The 23,246-nt window shown below is 47.9% G+C and overlaps 1 protein-coding gene across 7 annotated transcripts in view; it reads left to right on the top strand.

The window, feature by feature from the left end:
• Positions 1 to 18,819, top strand: part of P4HA2 (prolyl 4-hydroxylase subunit alpha 2) — a 31,694-nt gene extending 12,875 nt beyond the window's left edge. For 4 of the 7 annotated variants that reach the window (XM_047778577.1, XM_047778578.1, XM_047778576.1 and 1 more), the window contains 11 exons: positions 1,073 to 1,210; positions 4,526 to 4,765; positions 6,258 to 6,451; positions 7,210 to 7,386; positions 10,781 to 10,851; positions 11,079 to 11,178; positions 13,248 to 13,301; positions 13,831 to 13,896; positions 15,639 to 15,707; positions 16,094 to 16,190; positions 18,349 to 18,819. In XM_047778577.1, the coding sequence (XP_047634533.1) occupies positions 1,073 to 1,210; positions 4,526 to 4,765; positions 6,258 to 6,451; positions 7,210 to 7,386; positions 10,781 to 10,851; positions 11,079 to 11,178; positions 13,248 to 13,301; positions 13,831 to 13,896; positions 15,639 to 15,707; positions 16,094 to 16,190; positions 18,349 to 18,419 (1,277 nt within the window). In that variant the 3' untranslated portion in view covers positions 18,420 to 18,819. Of the gene's footprint in view, positions 1 to 1,072; positions 1,211 to 4,525; positions 4,766 to 6,257; positions 6,452 to 7,209; positions 7,387 to 10,780; positions 10,852 to 11,078; positions 11,179 to 13,247; positions 13,302 to 13,721; positions 13,782 to 13,830; positions 13,897 to 15,638; positions 15,708 to 16,093; positions 16,191 to 18,348 lie in introns of all 7 variants that reach the window. The other 3 variants (XM_047778582.1, XM_047778581.1, XM_047778580.1) reach the window with 1 other exon arrangement.
• The last annotated feature ends 4,427 nt before the right edge of the window (positions 18,820 to 23,246 follow it).

The raw sequence follows: 23,246 nt of genomic DNA, 5'->3' as shown, positions 1-23,246 counted from the left end.
CTGGAAGTGGGTGAGTGAGCCTGAGGTCATAAGAGTTGGTGGTTGTGGATGTTGCTGCTCTGGGAAGAGGCCAGAGGAGAAATGGCCTTAGAATTAGTTCCCCTTTCATTTCTCAGCTCACGAGCACACCTGAAGCCCCTGAATCAGCACGGGAGGGCCTGCTCTCCACCCCACCCACCCCAGAGTTCCTCAGGTTGCAGGAGGTGCCTGTCTTGCTTTACAGCTAGTGCTTGGAGTCCCAGAACAGCTTCCTTGGATACTGCTTTTGTTGGGGCTCTCCCAGGCTCCAGGCTGTGGTCTTGAGCACTGCAGTCGGGTCGTTCCTGCCCTGAGCTCCTTGCAGGTCTGAGTGGTGGGAGGACCCTAGAAAGCAGAGTAAAGTCCAGTGTGGGACCATGCCAGGCTTGTGCAGTCCCAGCTCAATACTCGGCCTGGTCAGATGGTCCTCTAGTCCCTAGTCTGGGGGTGGAGACAGTTCCAGACACTTCCAGGACACTTCCAGTCATCATCAGCTGTCTGGATGATAAGATCCATTGGCCAGTAATGAGTGACCAGCTGGGCTTTCTGACTTGGCCACCTCGGTCGCTGGGGCTCTTCACCCTGAAATATGGGCTGGGACTCTGTGATTACCTGGCCAGCCCAGTAATCGTGAATCTAGGTTTTCCATGTGACTCATTTTCACTGAGTGTTCATCAAGTCCTCCCTGAGTTTGAGCCTGTATCCCTATCAGTTACCCTCACTGTCCTCTGTCCCTTTTATTGTCACTCAATCTGATTGAGTGCTTTGTAGCCAAGACTCTCAGATGGCCACATGTTAGTGTGAGGAGCCCATTCTGGTTAGTTCCAAATGAGCAGCACTGGCAGTTGGTACAGTGGGGAGTAAGAAAGGAGAGGTCTTCCTGGATTGGAGCCACCAGGGAGGGCTTCCTGGAGGAAGGGGAGCAGCCTTTGAAGGAAGAGTCAGAGACATTGCACTAGCCAGAGACCCTCCAGTGGGCCCCTGTCTGGTCCCAGGTAAACTCTGCCCATGGATCAGGGAAGCGTCATCTTTTGTTCTCTCTCTCCTTTGGAAGGTTTTATTGCCAACCTGTCAGTGCAGCGACAGTTCTTCCCTACTGATGAGGATGAAGCGGGAGCCGCCAAGGCCTTGATGAGACTTCAGGACACGTACAAACTGGACCCAGACACGATTTCCAGAGGGGATCTTCCAGGTAGCTTCCAGGTGTTTCTCCTTTGGTACCTTCCCCCCCCCCCCCCCCCCCGTTTTGGCTGCCCTGCTGACCTATGCCACAACTGTGGCTACACCTCTGGATCTTTAACCCACCGGCCAGGCTGGGGGGCAAACCAGCACTGCAGAGACACTACCAATCTCATTGCACCACAGCGAGAATTCGCCTCTCTTATGTTTTTCACAGGCCCCTCTCTTTCTTTCTTTTTTTTCTTTCTCTCTCTCTCTCTCTTTTTTTTTTTTTAGGACCACACCCACAGCATATGGAAGTTCCCAGGCTAGGGGTTTAATTGGAGCTGTAGCTGCTGGCCTACACCACAGCTCATAGCAACGCTGGATCCTTAACCCACTGAGCGAGGCCGGAGATTGAATTATGTCCTCGTGGATACTAGTCGGGTTTGTTACTCTTGCATCACAATGGGAACTCCATATAGGCCCCTTTTCAATTCAACTGACTGCTTCAGTATGTTTATAAGAAGACATATTTACTGGCTCTTAAAGGCCAGTAAACCCAGGGATCCAGTTAGACTCCATTAGACCTTGGAAGCTGCCTCACCCACGGGACAGCAGAGGGAATCACAGCGTGTGGGGGAGGGAGGCACTGTGCTGTTGGCTGGTCAAGGTCTGGAGCCTTGGTACTGAGGAGTTGAGTGAGCCAGCAGGAAGGAATATAGACTTCCTTAATCCTCACTCAGTCAGGTTTTGGAGCAAGCCAGGCCGCTAGGCCAGAGGGACACCTGTGAGATCCATTCAGCCTGTGGCTGGGAGAATGATTGGTGGGGAGAGGGAGCCACAGCCAGGCACTGACCTTTGACATTCAGTGAACATGTGTATGCATGTCCTAGAGGGGCAGTGAGGCGGGGAGGAGGCCATCCTTCCTTGTGTCTCCCCAAGCACCTCCTCCAGGTGAGCCCTGCCAGTTCTGTCACTTGAGGTGTCTCGTGAGCATGGATGACATCCAGGTCTGGGTTCCCTGTCAAGGCTTGCCTGCTGAGCTTCCAGCCAGTGCAGACAAATCCGGGGGACATCTCTACTTGGATGTCCCATTGGCTCCTTAAAATTCATACATCCCAAACTGAAATCTTCATCCCATTTTGAACTGTCTGCTATCCTTCCTCCTGATGTTAGCAGAAAGCTCTCTATCCACTGGCTGCCCTGTGGATTCTACCTCCTAAAATGTCTTCTGTACATGGAGGCCCTCACTCCAGCCTCACGGTTGCTTCTTTCTCATCTAGGCTATTGAAATAATTGTTTGGACCTGTTGTGTACCTCCAGGTCACTCTTTAAAATCATCCTCCGTGTGGTCTTGAGTACATATCTTTTTACATGAGTTCCTGAACACAGTGCTTAACTTAGGGGGATAAACCCAAATTCCTCTTAATGTGTGGTCTTTAACGTCCTGCATGGCAGTCCCCCTGCCTCCTTGTCCGTTGTGCTAGGCTCCCCCACTGCTCAGCTCTTTTTTACTCCCATCACTTCTGCAGGAATACCTTTTCAACCTCTGCTGAGTTTCGTGTGTGGTCGCTCTTCAGCACTCAGCTCAGCTGGCAACTCTCCAGGGATTTCGAGGCAGCTCCTGGGAAGGATGCAGAGTGTCTGGGAGCCATTCTTGACATGCCTGGCATCTGTGAGACATGCTGATAATAGCTACTGGTTATTACCTCTCTGGGGATTCATGGAAGACATTTTCATATGTCGTCTTGTTGAATTCTTGGCACAAATTCTTTAAATTGATGGTGTTATCTCTGTTTAGAGATAAGGGACTAAGGATCAGAGAGGCTAAGTTAACTTGTCCTCAGTCACACAGCTCTTGGGTGCCATAGTGAGGCTTATGCAGACCCTGCTTTGTTAGGCTCACTCACTTGGGTTATATTGCCTCCCATCAGTGTGCATTCCTTGGCCTATGGAGCCAGAGGTCTGTGGAGGTCCCTGGAGAGTGAAAAGGGACTCAAGGAACCTCCCAAACTTTGGTCTGCCGACTAACTTTATCTAGTGTTTACTCTCCTCAATTTCCTGTCCCACATTGTCTGTTCCTGAGCCATCTGGGCAGGCAACCCCCTGGCCTCTGAAGCAGCCAACCTGTTACAGCAGAGGTTTTCATTCTGAACGTCTTAGACATGAGGCAAAATGAGCCCACTCTGAGACAGCTCTTTCATGTCAGCTCAGCTGTGCCTGGGTTGGTGTTAATGGGGTTGTAGGGAGACTCTGCTTTCCAGGGAGGGCCACAGCCTAAACCCTGCCTCTCTCCGTAGCTTCCACACCACATCTCCTTTTTTGACTTGAAACTGTCTTCATAGTCACTTTACAGCGCCGAGCCAACAGCAGAGGGCGTAAGGTCACAGGACCTACTGAATTGATCCCCACCAAGGGCCCCACCACCTAGTGGTCAAAGTTGGCACTGCAGTCTTGTCTCTTGGCCTCCCTTGGCATCTGTCACATCACTACTGCTCCCTCTGTTTCTTCTACCTCTTAGGTCCTTCTCACTGTTATTCACTCTGTCCTTTCTGTTTAGGTGGTCTCTGGGGCCCTGGCCTCAGCCACCCTCTCAACTCTTTTCCTGGCGCTATTCCTGGAAGCGATTATCCTTATCCATGGCCTACCTGCCTAAGTTCTATGTTTTATATTCAACTAATTTTTCTACCTTCTAATCTCATATGGCCAGCTGCCTTTTAGACATCTCCTGTTGACTCACAGGATCATCATACTCTCCTGAAAACTAACTACTTCTTGGTGCTTCCTGGGCTCCTCCATAACAAAGGCCCCTTCCCACTTGTGTAAGGGGAGTCAGAGGCTAGGAGATTGGCTGTGCGCTCCAGCCCCAGCCAGGGCCAGCCTGGTTGTGCTCACTGTACTCATGCCCTTGGAGGTGTATGGATTGAAGTCTTTATGTTTTTATTTATTTTTATTTTTTAAAATTTATTTTACTTATTTTTTATGGCTGCACCTGTGGCATGTGGAAATTCCTAGGCTAGGGATTGAATCGGAGCTTCAGCTGCCAGCCTACAACATAGCCATAGCAATGCCAGATCTGAGCCACGTCTGCAGCTTACAGCTCAGCTCCCAGCAACACTGGATCCTTAACCCACCGAGCAAGGCCAGGGATCAAACCTGCATCCTCATGGGTACTAGTCCAGTTTGTTACTGCTGAGCCACAGTGGGAACTCCAGGACTGAAGTCCTGGTGGGGCTCTTTTGGAATGATGCCCCCCTTCCAGGGGCCTCGGCTCTGTCAGCCGGGGAATCTTTCTCTCTAACCCATAGGCTCTTTGGAGCCTGACTATTTGCCTCTCCCACTGTAGGAACCAAGTACCAGGCAATGCTGAGTGTGGACGACTGCTTTGGCATGGGCCGCTCAGCTTACAATGAAGGGGACTATTACCACACGGTGCTGTGGATGGAGCAGGTGCTGAAGCAGCTCGATGCTGGGGAGGAGGCTACCACATCCAAGGCCCAGGTGTTGGACTACCTGAGCTACGCAGTCTTCCAGTTGGGCGACCTGCACCGTGCCCTGGAGCTCACCCGCCGCCTGCTCTCCCTTGGTAAGGAGGTTATGGTGGAAGGTTGGATGCAGGTGGGGAGCTGGCCGGAGAACTGGTCACCCTGCTGTCTACTACCTGACAGTCTGACCTATAGTCTAGCCAGTGACTAATGCTTTGCTGCTTTTAGACCCAATCCAGCTGGCAACTAGCTCCTTGCCCGCCTCAGTTCTGGCCTTAGCCCTTGGCCAGTAGCTAATGGATACTGTGGCACCTGTGGCCTTGAAAACTCCCTTTTTAAATAGGAATCCAGTGCTGCAGTGCATCTGTTGCTATGCAGGGTGGAGCCTTCACTGAGTCAGCAACAGCTTGAGAGGCAAGCTATACTTCAGGGTTGCTGCAGTGATAACGACCTGACCTGTTAGAGCCCTGAGGCCTAACTGGTGGGACTTACTGTGACATTGGTGATTTAAGTGTCTTATGGTGTCAGGCTGAAGGGGATCAAAAGCATTGTGTTTTAAAAACCCATTTGTTCCACCTCTTACCAAGATACGTGCATATCATAGTCTGGAATTTCACAGACGAGCAAAGACTTCCATTTGCTCATGCTTTTCCGGGCCTTAAGTCTGTGGGCAGCTAGTGTGTCTGCAAGACAGATGTGGGAAGAGAGCTTTGCAGACTCTGTTGTGTTAGTAAGAGCCTTGGACAGCAAGTTGGGACACCTGGATTCTTCTTCTCTATACGTAGCCTTAATCTCCCCAAATCTTTGGGCCTCAGTTTCCTCATCTGAGGGGTGACACAGTAATCCTGCCAAGCTTGCTGCTTTGTGTTGAGAGGCCCAGAGAATGATGCTGTGGTAGTGTCACATGAATAGTCTCTCTCTCTCTTTTTTTAGGGCAGCACCTGCACCATGTGGAGGTTCCCAGGCTAGGGGTTGAATCGGAGCTACAGCTGCCGGCCTACATCACAGCCACAGCAACGCCAGATCCAAGCCATGTCTGTGACCTACACCACAGCTCACGGAAATGCCAGATGCTTAACCTCCTGAGTGAGGCCAGGAATTGAACCCATATCCTCATGGATATTGGTCAGGTTCGTAATGTGCTGAGCCACAACAGGAAACTCCTTTTTTTTTTTTCTTTTTTTTAAAAAAATATGGCTATTCTTGGAGCCTGTGGCCAGCATGTGATGTGGTCGCCTGTAGCAGATGTCCTCTAGGGTACAGATGTAATGAGCACACAGCCAAGTTGGGGAGGAAGAGGCAGAAGCCTGGACTGCTTCTTTGGACCTGGTCCTCGGGACCTCCAGGAGGGACTGAGGGGAGAGCCGTGTCAGTGGCTAGGTGTCCTCCCTGCCCTTTGTTGCTCCTTTCTCATCTCTGGCCAGAGTCAGGAGAACCACTTTGACCAGCAAGCTCTGCTTAGGTGCTGTGGAAGGCAGAGTGCTGCGTGCAAGAGAGCTGCTGGGAGAGAAAACCGCTTAGAGAATAATTTCTCTAAATGACCTAACAGATGTTTGTGGTTTCCTTTTCCTTCATGATCTCTGCTTTTTCTAGACCCAAGCCATGAACGAGCTGGAGGGAATCTGCGCTACTTTGAACGGTTGTTGGAGGAAGAAAGAGAAAAAATGTTATCCAATCACACAGAGGCTGGGCCTTCCACCCCAGGAAACATCTATGAGAGGCCTGTGGATTACCTGCCTGAGCGGGATGTCTACGAGAGCCTCTGTCGTGGGGAGGGTGTCAAACTGGTGAGACCCGTGGGTGGGTCGGGGCCCAGGCTGTGGACCTGGAGCGGACAGGCAGACCTGGGGAGGATATTCCTCTGTCTGGAGGTGGCTTGCTCGGCGCTTTGTAGCATCTGCGGAGGCTGATACGTGGGTGTCCTCTGAGCTGTGGGTCAGGAGATTGTCTTCACGAGGCCCCAGGCAGTTTCAGTCCTCTAAGTTATTACTGAGCTCCGTTCCGCACCCCTGTACGAGCTCCTGCTCGACTCACTGTTGTGAGGAAAACCATGGGTGTGGATGAGCCATGGGCCCTGATGGAAGTCATGGTCTCGAGCAAAGACAAGGCGGTTGCTTGAGCCACGGGGTATCATGGGCCTTTGAGAGCCCTGGGGTCCCGGTGCGTCCTCAAGGAGGCTCAGGTGTGGGGCAGCCTCTCAGCCTTTCCCGTGCCCATGTATTCTTGGCTCCTACTGGCTCCTCCGTCTGGAAGGGCTTCTTTTCCGCCCCAGCCCTTCTAACCTACTCACATCTCTGAGAAAGGGGTCAGGGATTACACCCAAGACAGGACTTGAAGATGTGAAGTATTCTTGGGAGAGAAGAAATAGTGCATAATTTGTGGGGTATCATTCATGCCAGACTGGGGGGTTTTTGTTTTCTTTTCTGATGAGGCGGGAGGGAGTGGCTGCTGGACGTGGGGCGTGAGACCTGTGTCTGCAGCCAGCCAACCCGGAACTGAGGGTTAGGACTCACTCAGTTCAGGGCCTTTGATCTGTGCTCCCCAGACACCCCGAAGGCAGAAGAGGCTTTTCTGTAGGTACCACCATGGCAACAGGACGCCACAGCTGCTTATCGCCCCCTTCAAAGAAGAGGATGAGTGGGACAGCCCGCACATCGTCAGGTACTATGATGTCATGTCCGACGAGGAAATCGAGAGGATCAAGGAGATTGCAAAACCCAAAGTAGGTGTCTCTACAGTTCCTTCTCGGGCCTCTCACCCCTGGTACCATGGGGCGGGCAGCTGGTTGCTTACCCGGCTGGTCTTTGCTGATGCCTGCCTAGCATGAGTTGCTGTTGGGTAGTGAGGGGGTGCAGACTCAGTTTGAACTTCTGGGTTCACAGTCCCTTGGGGGAAGAAAATTGAGGTCACCAGATTAGAAGCCAAGTGATATGACTGAAGGGCACGCTGGGAGCAGGGCAGGCCCACAGTGAGAAGTGTCAGCTCAGCTGGTTGGGGCTGCTGTAGGCGAGAGTTTTTAGGAAGTATGCCATGAGATACTGCCAGGCTGGGTCCTGTGGAGCTCCCGATGACGATGGCAAAAGAAGTGATTGACTTGGGGGAGAATGAACATTTCTATAAGATTGAGTCTTCTCATCCAAGAGCACTCTGGGTTTCTCCATTTATTCACGTCTTAAAATTTTTTATTCCTATAAACCCTGAACATTCCTTGTTAAGTTTATTCCTGGCCGTTTTTTGGTTCTTAAAACTTTACGTTGTTTCTTTTGACATTGTGTTTTTACTGGTTATTTTATTAAATTAGTTCACTATATATGCTAAGCTGTTGGTTGTAAAAATATATTTCATAGTAACAGCTGATGTTTACTGAGTACTTAAGTGTGGCAGCCCGTGTTCTAAGTCCTTAACATATATTAACTGCCATGTGTATTAAGCAGGCTGTGTCATTATCTTCATTGTATCCACAAAGAGACACACTTGGTGCAGATCACAGCTAGTTGTTGAACTGACTTTATCCTCTTTCAGTTTTAGGCACTTATCTTGGGTTGTCCAGATAGTATTAACACCTGCAAATAAGAAAATTTTTGTTTTCTCCTTCCTAATAGTTATAGTTCTTATGTTTTTGTTGTCTTATTGAACTGTCTGGAACTTTTAGAGCATTCTTCTTCTTTTTTTTTTTTTTTTTTTTTTTAAGGCTGCACCCCCGGCATGTGGACGTTCCCAGCCTAGGGGTTAAATCAGAGCTGTAGCTGCTGGCCTACACCACAGCAACGCGGGATCCAAGCCATGTCTGTGACCTGCATCATAGCTTACAGCAATGCTGATCCTTAACCCACTGAGTGAGGCCAGGGATTGAACCTGCATCCTCATGGTTCCTAGTCAGGTTTTAACCACTGAGCCACCAAGGAAACTCCTTCTCATTCTTACAATAGGAATCTTTGTCTTGTTCCTGAATTTCCTGGAAATTCTTTTCGTTTTTCATTGCTAAGTATACAGTTGGCTGTTTGTTTTGTATGTATGTCATCATGTTATAAAGTTACTCTGCTGGTCTATTTCATTAAGGATTTCTTCCCATTAAGGATTTCTCCTTGACATCTTTCAAGGAGAACCACTTTCTGCTATATCCCCACCCTTCTCCTATCACTGGTGATTAGGAGGCAGGGGTTAGCTGGATATCCTTTGTTGCTCTGCTCCCAATAGAATTGTAGAGGCCAGGAGGCCCAGCGCTCCTGGAGAGACCCAAAATAGGTTTCCCTGGGCTGCATCTTGGAACAACCTTGGCTTGAGGTACTAGGGCATCTAGGAAAGAGTCAGTTCTTAAGTATCACTGATGTGGCTGAGGGAGGGTCTAGCCAGCGTGCATATAGAGAATGGGGACCAGAAAGCCGCCCCTCTCTTCCATTTCTGGGGTCAGCCCTGAAGTCCTCCAGGAAGGAGAACTACTTTCTTTGAGTTTGAGGTGAGAGAGGCCCTGTTGTGCCAGAACCACCTGTGAGGTTCCATACTTGTCTCTCAGACCAAGACCCCGGGACGCTTCTGTGTGTGTGTTCATGTTGGGTACATGTGTGCTCATGGGTGTGGCCGGGCGGGAGGGAGTGTTGGAAAGATTTGTCTTTGAACAGAAGCCATGTGAAGAGCCAAACATGGTGGCTCTTACAAGCTGACCTCTCCTTTCCGGAGCCTGTGAGGAACAGATGCTATTTTGGCTTTGAAGTAGGGCCCGTGAGCTTAACTTGGCCTGTGGGGAATGCCTGGCAGCTGCTTGTGGGTCCCTGGCCTGCTTTCAGAATAGCCCTGCTGTCCCTGGGAGCAGAGCACAGCTGCCCAGAGCCTCACTGTGGGCCTCAGGCCAGTGCCGAGGCTCAGATGTTTGAATGGGGTCTAGCTGCAGCTGCATTTGTCATCAGGGAAGAGCCGTAGATAGGATCTCGGGGAAGCCCTCTGTGCTGGGTGCACTGCCATCTTACAGAACATGCTGCAGCAGCACAGTGTCCACCTCCTAGCCAGCCTTCTGGTCCATCCTCTTCTCTCCATCCCTCCTGCTGCCTCTTGTCCTGATCTCTGCCTTCCCGCCTCTCTGGCCTCTGTGTTCCTGCTCTGTCCCTCCTTAGTCACCCCTCCATGAGGTGTCTAGAGTGATCTTTCTTCCATTCAGATTGTGGTGTCCATCCCCTGCATCTCAGCTAGGTGGTCCCCTCCATGTAGGAAACCATTCTTGACCCTATAGACTGAGCTCCCACAGCAGACATGGAGCTTCTCCTCTCCAGCTCCTACCATGCTGTGCTGCGATCACCCAGCTAGCTTTCTGCCTTCCCCACTTCACTGAGTTGTATGAGGGCAGGGTCCATGTCCTGGTCACCCAGCACAGTGCCAGCTGCGTAGTAAGCACTCATTAGGACAGTCCATAGCCAAACCACTGGGGGCTGGCTCCAGGCTGCACCTTTTGTGGAGGCTGGGGTGGAGGGTATGAAGTAGGTGAGAGGTTTGTGTGTTTAGGAGGAAGGATTCACTTATGCAACTTGTAGGGTCCCTTTCTGATTCTATCATCTGACCTTGCGAGGCTCCCAAGGGAGCAAAAACTGTGCCTTTTCCTTGCAGCAATGGGAGGCCAGTGTGTGCTGGTGCAGTAGGAGAGTGTCCGGGTAGGTTTCTGGGCAGAGGAGGCCAGCGAGGATTAGAGAGATGATGGACTTGACCAAGTTGAGAGGAGCATGCAAGATTGAGGCTCTGGGTTGGCAGTACAGTCTGACTGTGGTGGGAGCAGCTAAGTGCCTGCAGCTGTGGTGCATGGTCCTAGTGAGAAAGGGGGCTGTCCAGGCAGATGGGTGGAGGGACAGAGCAGACTGCATAGGCATAATTCTGCAGACAGTATACACCTGGGGGGGAGCAGGGGTGGGCAGTGACCAAGCAGAGCAGTGGCCAACGTCTGACAGCAGAGCAGGAAGATGGAAGCCACAGACTACTGCCCTGGCCCGGCATGTAGAATCAGGGGGCCTTGGCTAAAGCCACTGCCTGCAGAGCTCCTTTACCCCCTGGCTTGACTGGCAGGTCAGGTCCAAGTATTTCCAGGAAAACACTCAAGGCCTAGAATAAGTCTGCCTTCTCTTTCTGCCTTCTAGCTTGCACGAGCCACTGTTCGTGATCCCAAGACTGGTGTCCTCACTGTCGCCAGCTACAGGGTCTCCAAAAGGTTAGTAAAGGTGATGTGGTTGGGTGGCTGCTCAAGCCCCAACTCTATGGCCTCCTTGTTCCGGCTAAAGGAAGAGTGGCTTGGCTTGTCCTTCCTGCTGGCACCTGCTCTGTGGAGCACTCATCCTGTGCTGCCTGTTAGTGCTGGCCCTGACACCAAGGAGCATGCAGGACCTCGTCTAAGCCTGCCTTTCCCACTTTTCTTTCTCTGCCTCTTGTTTGGCTTAGCTCCTGGCTGGAGGAGGACGACGACCCTGTGGTGGCTCGGGTGAATCGTAGGATGCAGCACATCACAGGGCTGACAGTAAAGACTGCAGAATTGTTGCAGGTATGACTTGTTTCTGGGACCCTGGGTTGGGAAGGGAGTATTTCTGGTTAGGTGGCCTCCCAGGGTGCCCAGGGCCAGGCATAGGGTAGCTTGCTCCGTAGACTGTATAACTGCAGGATGCTGTGAGTATGGAGTGACCTCATGTTGAGAAGCCAGAATTAAGTATGGCCACTGGCATTCAACAGTTAGCATTCAACACATATCGATAGGCTCTATCTTCTCTGTGCCCAAGTATCATACTAGGAGCTGGGATCATTGGTGGGCATGGCAGGCCCTTTCATGTGTTTTTTTTTTTTTTTTTTGTCTTTTTAGGGCTGCACTTCTGGCATATGCAGGTCCCCAGGCTAGGGGTTGAATCAGAGCTGCAGCTGCCAGCCTATACCACAGCCATAGCCACTCGAGTTCCGTTCCATGTCTGTGACCTACACCACAGCTCACAGTAATGCTGGATCCTTAACCCACTGAGCAAAGTCAGGGATCGAACTGGAGTCTTCATGGATACTAGTCGGGTTCATTACCACTGAACCACCATAGGAACTCCCCCAATTCTGTACTTTATCACATTTGATAAACAGAGTTTTCTACTCCAATAGGAAGATTTTCCGTCTTGCAAAGCCCCTTCCCTCTCATTTCCTATGCCCATAGGTCTCCATTATTGCCAGTTTTGCAGCATTTCTCATCTGACTGAATTGCCAAAAAGGTTATACAAAACCAACTTTTTGAGGACTAATAGTTGAGTCCCAAAGGTTTTTATGGTTTCATTAAGACACAGTAGTAGCCAAGTGTCCCCAGGTGGGCAGTGGTGGTGCCCATTGCTGCATCAGCTTCTTTTTTTACATGTTGGATTCGGCACGTTGTCTCTCATCTTGCCACTGAAGCTGAAATGACCATTGTGATTTAGGACTTACGTGGTGCTGATTGACTCTTCAGAGGCGTATACCACATCTAATCCAGTCAGTGACACCTGTGGTTACTCAGCCCTCTTGGGGGCGCTGAGGTAGAGCAGCAGCTTTGACCACCCTGCCGCCAGCCACCCATGCCCTGCAGCTTCACTTGGATGCAGAAGTACTCTGTGTAGTAGAATATTAGAATGGCAGGGAGGAAGGAGGCAGAGGCTGGAGCAATGAGATTACAAAGCAGAATTCATTGACCAACAGAATGGTTGGGAGCTCTGAGCAGGCAAGCCTCAGGCTACCCCCTTGCAGGGGAATGCTTGGTTTTTTTTATAGACAGGGGTCGTTTTGTTGAGTCAGGTAGTCAGTGGCCTTGGGGCTGTCTTTGTTTATTCGATAAGAAGGAGTCTGTAAGTCTGGATTTGGCTGGGTTCTGCTGATTTTTTGTCCTTTTAGGCCTTGATTCATTTTCCATCTAAGAGTGGACCACTGTGGGATGGGGTAGGTTATGTTTTTCCTGGTCACCCTGACCAGGAAGAGCTTCTGGGACATGGTGGCAGAGATGACAGGAGCACTGCCAGGCACCGAGTAGCTCCCAAACTAGCATTAAAAAACCCCAACAACCATCTCTTTTACCATGTGACGGTACAGGAAAAAGATGGAACCAACTTCAGTGAACTAGGAACCTGGACTTTCCCTAGACACTGAGTGTTTTGATCTTTGACTTCTCAGCCTCCCGAACCATGAAAAATAAATATATGTTGTTTATAAGTAAAACAAACAAACAAAAAATCAACAAACCAATCCTGAGTTTGTTGTTGGCTTTCTTCAGGATTACCATCTCATTACCTTCTAAACAGCCAGGGCCCAGGCCAGGGCCTGCCTCACGGGCTCCCTCTTTTGCTATCCAAGTGTCCCCAAAGGGCTGGAGCTGCTCTGCAGAAGCCATCTGCAGCTTGCCCATCTTGTCCTGTTTGGGAACCACATTTATGCTGCATCCTTCCTTTTGCACACAGCCATAGCCCTGTTGGCAGCATTTGTTCTGCCTGTACTGGCAGGGAAGTTACCCTCATCCTTAGAGAGGCTGGTCTTGGGGGTTCTGGTTGTTTCCTGGGGAGATAGTATCCTTGGAGAGACAGGCTGCTGACAAAGTCCAATGCTGTTATTTCCCACCAGGTCGCTAATTATGGAATGGGAGGACAGTACGAGCCGCATTTTGACTTCTCCAGGGTAAGGCCCAAATCACAGGTGCTTTCAAGGGCCCTGCTCCAGCTGATTTGGAGCTGTTTGGAGCACTGTAGCCTCCATATCAGGCCCCCACTGCCTCACTAGGGTCCAGTCTTGCTGCTGGGCAAGCCCAAGGCTGGAGGCAGGTACAGCCCCTTTGTTTCCCCTGTGATGGAGGGAGTGGTGGCCCCCTGCCATTCTTTTCCCTGACTCTAAAGCAAAGGCCCTCCCCAGGCTCTGTGAAAGCTGTTTCTGCCCCCTCCCCCGTGCCTGGCCAGGGTTTCCTTTGTAGCCCCGGCTCATGGTCCAGGCCAATATATGAACCACATACTTAGTACCTTCCCTTGACCTTTTTGGCCCCAGTCCTGCGGGTGGTGGGTGAAGTCAGTTGCAAACTTGGGTGAAAGTTGTTATCTGTTGCAGCGACCTTTTGACAGCGGCCTCAAAACGGAGGGGAATAGGTTAGCGACGTTTCTTAACTATGTAAGTACTGCGTACAGGCCTACCTGTTTACTCTCACTTAATTTTATAGAAGGATGAACAAGATGCTTTCAAGCGTTTAGGGACGGGGAATCGTGTGGCCACGTTCTTAAACTACGTGAGTATGATGCGTGCAGCGTATGGGCCTTAAAGGTAGCCTGTGTCCAGAGTGCTTTCTTAGATCCACGCCCATCAGGGCTGCTACCACCAGCTATTGCTTGATGGCTGGGCCTTTCTGGCCCCCAGCACCCTTCTTGGCTGGAGTAGAGAGTTGCCCTTTGTTCCCACCTATGTGCTCCCCGCCACCCACCCCGTGGCTTTTACATCCCTGGCTCCTTTTTGATGGGCCCAGTGCTAGTCTGGAATTTGGGGATGGGGTGTCCTGGAGGTTCCTTCCTTGGCAGGAGAATGAGGAGGTAACCACGAGATGCTCTTGGATGAAGCTGCCTTTGTTTCCCCAGAGCTCAGTGGCCTGCCTGCCTCCCACCTGCTGCCTGTGCTCCAGCCACAGGCCAGTGGGTTTACCTCTCACACAAGGAACAGTTTCCTCCCCCCTTTGCGGAGAGAACGAGCTCTAAAGAGGCATCGGAACTGTTGAGCGACTTAGAGATAGAAACCTGTGTTCATGTTTCCCTTTGAGGTCGCATTAATTTCTTACTGTGTGATTATTATGTGCTGGGGACTGCCACGAACGTGCTGGTGAGCAGGACCTGTGTGGTTTCTCTTGAGCTTGCGATTTAATATGAAAGACTCACTTTAAACCTGGGAGAGGTAATTGTTTAGTTACCATGGTGATAAGTGCTTTGAAGAAGTAGTGCAGGTTGGGGTTCACAGAAGCCTCCCTTGGGAAGTAGCACGTCAGTTGAGACTCACACATTGAATGGAAAGTAGTTGGTGGAACATGATTTCTGGCAGAAGAGAGAATGTGGAGACCTGGCAGAGGAACAGAACTCGGGAAGTTAGAAAGATGGAAAAAGGGTGATGCGTCTCAGAGATGGTGCGTGAATCTGGGGTGGCTACAGAGGTTGGTGAGACTGCCAGCCTATGAGTTCTAGAAAAGAGCCTGGATTTATCCCCCCTCCAGTGGGGAGCCCTCAGGGGTTTTCATCTTATTCATTTACCATACTTCTTTGGAGGGCCCTGCAGTCTGTCTGCTATGTGTCCTGTGGAAATAATTTTTTAGCTCCACATTTTATTATATTACAGGCAAAAAACCTGAATTAAGAGAGCCAGAGGAGAAAGGAGCATCTAGGGTGTGAGCTGAGGCACGCTCTGTGAATATGTGTACAGCCTTGCTGCTGTGGAAATTGTGTTCCACTTTGTTTGAGGTTTTGCTGTGGGAGAGACAGGGCCCTACCTGCCCACCCAGCTGGCCCTGGCGATGGTGGCTGTTCTGGGAAGCTGAGGGTCTGACTAGAGCTGTGGATGACTTGAGACAGAGAAAAAGAGCCCTCGGTGGGGACCACAGGTGGTGTTGGAAGCTGCAGGGAGCTTGTAGGGCACAGTGGCTTAGGCAAGGGCCAGGCTGGATGAGGGTAAAAGGGGAGGGGTCGGTCAGGCATTTTTCCAGTGCAGACTCAGATCGTTCCCACCTGAGGACAGCCAGGATATGGGTCTCTTGCAGGTCTGTGTCTCTCAAGTGCCCGTGGCATGGAGATTGTCCTGATGCACCACACAGTTAATTAAGCAGGACTTAGGGAGGGGCCAGGTGTAGGAAGAGCCATTTTTCGCTGAAGAGCTAGTGGTGGAGCTGCTCATGCCCAAAGGAAGGTGATCAGATACCTGGTCATGTCCTTTGTGGCTCAGTTGCTCTGAGAGCCCTGAGTAGGAGGGCCAAGCTCTACTGCCTTGTATTCCCAGATGAGTGACGTGGAAGCTGGTGGTGCCACCGTCTTTCCTGATCTGGGGGCTGCAATTTGGCCTAAGAAGGTAAGCTCTGGTTCTCCTGAGTCAAAGGTTGAAGGCAGGGCTCGGTCTCATCCACGCCCTTCGTCCCCATTCCTGGCCTGTTTGACCATCACTTTTAGGGGCCTTAGCCCGTTCCTGCCTGAACCCTGACCTTGCGCTCTCACCTTCCACCTGGGGAGATGGGATGGGGAGGAAGTCTCTTCAGGGGCAGGTGAGAATCTGAACATCCCCTACCGTGAGGGGCAGGTGCCTCCTGGGGAACTTCTCTACCCTGGCGTCCCAGAGCCCTGTGTGCCGTACATGGGAAGGGGAGGGTGTTTCTGCCCAGAGAAGGCTCTGTGGTACTCGGGGTCAGATCCTTGAGCCCCATATCCCAGGGTGCGGTCTGACAGGCCTTCTCTTTCCAGGGCACAGCCGTATTCTGGTACAACCTCTTGCGGAGCGGGGAAGGTGACTACCGAACGAGGCATGCGGCCTGCCCTGTGCTTGTGGGCTGCAAGTGGGGTGAGTGGCTTAAGGTGTGGCATTGGCCTCTGGGCTCTAGTGGTCAGCCTGAGGCTCTGAGCTAGGAGGCAACTGCTACCGAATTTTCACAAAGCCAAGACTGTCTCCCATTTTGAGATACAGTTTTTTGGATTTTTTTTCCTGCTCACTGGTAGTCCCACCCAGCCATGTAGCTGTCCCCTCAGCTGGTTATGTGCCAAGAGAGCTGGTTGGGAACATACTCAGAGATGCCTAGAGAGCTAAGGAAGCCCTGAGGAAGAATACCGAACAAGCATCATAGGTCCAGAGTGACCCCGTGGAAGAGTGGACTCTGGCAAGGATTTGAGGGCAAAGTGGGGGAGAACTGGAGACATAGGAAGGGGTGTCCCACGCAGGCAAAACACACATGGAATAAGGCCTAGGCTAAAACCAGCATCAGAGGTATGAGTGAGGACTGGCTGCCTTTCCCTCTTGTATGCGGGGATGCCTGTGGCACAGGGATCAAGAGATGAGGCTTAAACTGAACCCCAGATGTGGCTGGGCCCGAACCATGGAGGCTGAAACTTGAGTCTTGTTCTGGAAGCAGCCCTGGTGAGCTATGGGAAGGCTCGAACCGGGATGTGACAGGGGTGGTCACAAAGAGAGTGTATAGCCCTCTGGGAGAGTTTTGGGGATAAATAGTGATAGGTCCACAGAAAATTAAGCAAATGAAAAAGAAAATGAGAAAAGGAAAAAAAGTTGTACAAGAAAGGAAATATAAGTACAGTTGACTCTTGAACAAAGCCGGGGTATGGGGTGTTGACCCTCTGTTTAGTTGAAAATCTGCATGTAATTTATATTCGGCCTTCCATATACGTGGTCCCTCTTTAGCCGAGGTTCTGCATTTGTGTATTCAACCGACTGTGGATCACATAGTACTATAGTATTTACTATTAAAAAAAAATCTGCATTTAAGTGGACTCTTGCAGTTCAGGTGTGTTGTTCAGGCATTCACTGTATTAATCTATTAGGTAGCTCAGGTGTGAATAATATTTATGTGATATAATAATGGAAATACTAAATATTAATTTAACTGGAACTTGTGATTTAACTGTATTGAGGGATGGGAGGGGAAATATGTATCATAAGAGCGGTATAAAGAATTCCATGGTAGACTGTCAACATATAAGATCTTAAGTTGGAAGTCAAGAAATAGCATTGTAAGTATATTATTTAGAAAAATGAGGATAAATGAACATACAGGAGTTGAATGTTCGGTGGAAGTGGGGTTGGTGGTGGGAAGGGGTAGGTAGGTGATTGCTATTTATCATTATACACCTTGTAGCACGATTTGATTTTTTCAACTGAGTATATCTATTACTTCAAAATTAAGCGCTATAAATTATATTTAAAAATACTGTGACTTCATTAGGATATTAAAATCAATTTTTTATACATTATGAAGGAGTCTATATGGAGTCTATATGAAATTGTCTTTCTTGAGCATTTAAGACACAGCTTTAGGTGATAGACAGTGTGAGCACCAGCTCTGCTTCTCTGCTACCCACAGCACAGGTTGATCTGCTGGCCCAGAGCTCCTGAGGTTAACATCTAGGCCCTCCACGATCCTGACAGGCTTCCTTATCTCCTGCCTCCCAGTTGCCACAGGCCACATCCCAATAACATCAGGCTTGTTGGGGTCTTTGACACACACCAGGGTGGCTCATGCCTTGATATCTTTCTCATCCTGTTCCCACTGCCTGGACCCCGTTGGTATAGAAACTGTCTCCCCTGTCCATCTTCCCTGGGTAACTCCTACTCAGCTTCCTGTCCCAGCCCTGGCATTTCCTCTTCTCCAGCATGTTGAGGTGCCCTTTGGCTCTGTTTCCATGGCAATGTGCACACATATATCGCGTGTCACTGACAGATTTTTGTACAGTTATCTTTCTTCCTCACCAGCTCATAAGCAACTTGAGGCCTGAGACCAAGTCTTAGTCATGTCTGATTCCCAGGCTCAGTGGAGGAGTCATCATGAAGACTCAAGAGAATGGATGTGTGTATATGTGTAACTGAGTCACTTTGTTGTACAGCAGAGATTATTATAACATTGTAAATAAACCATACTTCAATAAAAATTTTAAAAATGTTTTGGCTGCCCACCCAGCAACAGATTGGTAACATACTTTTTATCTGTTCACAGTTTCCAATAAGTGGTTCCATGAACGAGGACAGGAGTTCTTGAGGCCATGTGGATCAACAGAAGTTGACTGACATCCTTTTCTGCCCTTCCCCTTCCTGGCCCCATAGCCCGTATTGTCTTCAAGTTCAACATGACAGACCTCCCTGTGTGCTCCAGCCCTTGTCACATGGGTCTTTGGAGGCATGAATGTGTTTCTGGAGCAGAGAGTGGACTGGGGAAGGTCCTGAGTGACATGGGTCCAGTCTCTCCGGTCAGTCTGTGCTCTCTCTGGTCCAGGGGTAGTGTTGGAGTGGCTGCAGCAGAGTCAGGCTGTCTAGCACCCAGTAAGGTGCTTTTGTACCTCAGATGCTTTAGGTGTGAGATATTTCAATGAACCAAAGTTCTGATACCTTGTTTACATGTTTGTTTTTATGGAATTTCTATTAATGTGGCTTTAACCAAAAAATAAATTGTCCCTGCCAGAAGCCTTAAGGAGCCTTATTTGGAGTATTTTTTGAGATGGGGAGCTTTTTATCAAGTTCATCATTTCCTACGCATCTTCTCTGTGCATGCAGAATCTGGGTAATGAATACTTTGGTGGCAATACCCTGCTCTTAGGTTCTAGATCCATTTTAAGCCCTCTTTTGCCTCCAGGCTTCAGTGTCCTTTCTGGAAAGTGAGGCAGGTTGTCTCTCCTTGCCTCTCAGAGAACATAGAGATCATGTATGTCCATGATTGTGATGCTGTTACAAATTGAAATTTTCTTATTTAAGATTTTTGAGATACACAGAATTGTTTGTGATACGTAGATGTACAGTTTAAAGAATATGAGAGTGCACAGGGGCACCCATGTCAGCACCACCTGGGTTAGAGAAGAGATCATCTTCAAATTTCCACCTCAGGAGCCCCCTGTGAGTCCCTGTGTGATGACATCTCTGACCTGCCCCCAGTACCTCAGGGGTAACCATTGTCTAGTGATTTTGGGGTAGTCATGCCTTTGCTTTTCTTTGTAGTTTTACCATCTATGTGTACATCCCTATAAAAATAGTAGTTTTTTTCTTTTCCCTGGTTTTGAACTTTTTGCAGTGGAATCAGTATTTTTGGGGGTGTGTGTGTTTGGCTTCTTTCATATTTGAGAGTTGTTTTAGGATTCACCCATGTTGCGGTGGAGCTGTAGCTTGTATTAATTTGTGTAGTTCAGTTTTATTAATGTGTCTTGAAGGACAGAACCATAATACAGCTAATACCATTGATAGATGTGTGAGTTGGTTTCAGTCTTTGTATATTATGAATCATGCTGCTGTTGTATTTTTAGACATGATTCCTGGTGCACATAAGCACATTTCTCTGGAATACAGATCTAGAAGTGGAAAGGCTGAGCTGCAGTAGGTGATTCTTCAACTTTACCATATAATGTACTCCTGTGCCACCAGGAGTAAATAAGAGTTCTTGTTTTTCCACGCTTTGCCAGTATCTGGTATTGTCATACTTTTTTTGCATTTTATGTAGCTTGTTACAAGTATAGTATTATCTATTTTAACATGATTATTAATGACATTGAACACTTTTTTAAATACTTGTTAGTCTTTAGGTTTCACTTTTGTTTATTTAAGTCTTTTTCTTACTAATTCTTGGGAATTTTTTAATATATTATGGGCACAAACTCTTTGTTGGTTACATATTTTGCAAATAACTTTTTTTCTAGTTTGTTTTTTCACCCTTATTTCTATCTTTTTTTTTTGTCTTTTTGTCTTTTCTTGAGCCGCTCTCGAGGCATATGGAGGTTCCCAGGCTAGTGGTCCAATTGGAGCTGTAGCCGCTGGCCTACACCAGAGCCACAGCAACGAGGGATCCGAGCCACATCTGCGACCCACACCACAGCTCATGGAAACGCCGGATCACTGACCAGTGAGACCAATGAGCGAGGCCCAGGATCAAACCCGCATCTTCATGGATACTAGTCGGATTTGGTTCCGCTGTGCAACAACGGGAACTCCTATATTTATATCTTTAATACACCTGGTTTTTATTTTTGTATATGGTACTAGGTGCAAGGGTCTACTTAAAAAGATTATTTTGTATATTTCATTAGGCTAGGCTAGGCTTATGCTAGAATAATACAATAATGCTTGAATCTTAGTGGTTTAATGTATAAAACTGTCTTTTGTGCAAAAAAACCCACTAGCTCTAGGGCAACTGATACCCATCTGTTGCCATATCATCTCCCTGTAGTTCTTCCACCATCAGAACCTGACAGGAAGCCAGCTGGTAAGGGAATCTGAGAAATATAGTTTAGAACGTCACAACTCCAGTATAACAGAGTATATAGAAGGATGAGATTAAAAACCGAGAAGCAACAGAAAAATGACTGGCATGCTAGGTAGGTTTTTTGGTTTGGGTTTTTTTTTTTTTTTTTTTTTTCCTGTTAAGATTCTCTGGGCTTCTTGGATCTCTACAGTGGTATATTTAATCAGTTTCAGAAACTGATTAAATACGTTCCTCTTTCAATATTTTCTGCATTCCTTCTGGAACTCTGGTTAATGTAAAATAGACTAGAGAGTTCCCTGTTAGGATTTAGCACTTTCACCACAGCCGCCCAACTTCAGTCCCTTCTCTGGGAACTGAGATCCCACATCAAGATGCTGCACACTGTGGCAAAACAAACAAAAAAAACAAAAAAAGTAAATTAGACTATATCGTACTCTTTTTTAACACTTTTTTTGTATTTTTAATATCTATGCTATATTTCTGAATAATGTTTACATCTGTCTTCTAGTTTATTAATTCTCTTCTGTTAAATGCATCTAGGAGTTTTTTTTTTTTTTTAAAACACTTTGAAGATGTAATTCCATTCTTTTCTGTCTTTATACAATTTCTGTTGAAAATTCGGCTATTTTGTCCTTTTGTTATTCCTTTGAAACTGATTTTCCCCCATCCCCACCCCCTGCTATCAGATTTTTAAGATTTTTCTTTGTTTTGGTTTTCATTAGTTTTACTATGATGTACCTAGTGTGGGTTTCTTTTTGTTATTTTTTTGGCCTGGGATTTACAGAGATTCTTGAATTTGTGGGTTGATGTCTTTGATCAATTTTAGAAGTTTCTCAAATATTATTCACATATTGTTTCTGTCCCATTTTCTCTTTTCCTCCAGGGATGCCAATAATCTGTATTTTAGAACTTTTCATTGTGTATCGTATGTCTCCTAGTTTCTTTTTTGTATCTCCCATTCTGTTTTCCCCCTTGTGTTTCAGACTAGGTATTTTCTGTCTTCCAATTCAATTACCTCTTCTACTAAGCCTCCTTATTGCATTTTTTTTTTTTTTGGCCTTTTTAGGGTGACAACCCGTGGCATATGGAAATTCCCAGGCTAGGGGTCAAATTGGAGCTGTAACCACCGGCCTATGCCACAGCTACAGCAATGTGGGATCCAAGCTGCACCTGCAACCTACACCACAGCTCACAGCAGTGCCGGATCCTTAACCACGGAGCAAGGCCAGGGATTGAACCTGCATCCTCAAGGATACTAGTCAGGTTAGTTACTGCTGAGCCATGATGGGAACTCCTTTATTGCAGTCTTAATTTCAGTTCTTACATTTTTTTAGTTCTAGAATATCTTTTCAATTATTTTTAATAGATTCTAATTATTTGGGGGCATTCTCCATGTTTTCCTGAACTAATGAATCAGTTATTTTAAAATTTTTATCTGATAACTGCATGATTTATATTTTCTCATTTAGCCATGGTATGGAACACCTTCATGTGGGATCTCAGTTCCTAGACCAGGGATCGAACCTGGGCCACAGCAATGAAGACACTGAGTCACCACTAGACCACCAGGGAACTCTATATTTTCTGTGTATCTCTTTCTGTTGTCTTTTTTTTTTTTTCCCCTGTGGTTTCTGATTATTTGGTCTACTCTTAGTATGCCTGATAATTTTGGATTGAGTGTTGGACATTGGGTATGACAAATCTTAGAGGATCTGGATGGTGGTAAACACAAAGGGCGTGCTCCTTACTAGGCAGAGTGAGGATTGATCACAGCCCAGTCAGGGCCTGGGCTGACTGAATTAAGGCTGGGTTATGGTTTTCATAAAACACCATCTCTGGTTTACCCTTACTTTCCTCTGCCAGGAGGGAAAAATTTCCCCTTCTACTCCTCTTGAGTTCTTGTGGCTGGACTAATAATAAAATTGACACAAAATAGATTAACAGGAGAAAAAGACAAAATTTTAATCATGTGCACAGAGGTCTCAGAAATACAATTTAGCAAGTGGCCAAAGCAGGTAGCTTTTATACTTTTAAGACAAAGAAACACATTTATGAAGAATAGACATGACAAGAATAAATTTGGGTGCTCATTTAGTGAAAAATCTAAACAGAATTCGAATTTGGGGCAGTAAATTAAAGAAGAAACAAGGTTCATGCATATGGGCTCCTCAGCCTGAATTCCCTATTTCTGATGTTAAGGGTGTCCTTCTACCTCTAGATGTTGGGGAAAGTACCTTTCACAAGAGAGATTTATTTCCTACTTTCAGGGAGACAGAAGGGCCAGAGTGTCCCTCTTGTGATGAGCATTTATTAAGTAATTTTAATTCAAAATAATCAATATGCCATTGAGATACATTTGGGGGTGGCCAATCCTGGTCCCAGTACAACTTTAGAGGATATAGTTCTCCAGGGTTTTTTTTTTAGTGGACAGCCTAGAATGTTCACTCTATCTGTCTCCTCTAGCAGTTCTGCAGTTCCAGTCCTATTCTCTGAATCTAGACACTGCCCCCCAAATCCTTTTTTCCTTTTCAGAGATTTTCTGTTCAGTTTCTTTTTTTGTTTTTCTCTTTTGTCTTTTTGCCTTTTCTAGGGCCGCTCCCAAGGCATATGGAGGTTCCCAAGTCAAATTGGAGCTGTAGCTGCAGGCCCAC

Source organism: Phacochoerus africanus, chromosome 4, assembly GCF_016906955.1.
Source record: "Phacochoerus africanus isolate WHEZ1 chromosome 4, ROS_Pafr_v1, whole genome shotgun sequence".
Classification (NCBI taxonomy): Eukaryota; Metazoa; Chordata; class Mammalia; order Artiodactyla; family Suidae; genus Phacochoerus; species Phacochoerus africanus.
This window is presented reverse-complemented; position numbering and strand designations above follow the sequence as displayed.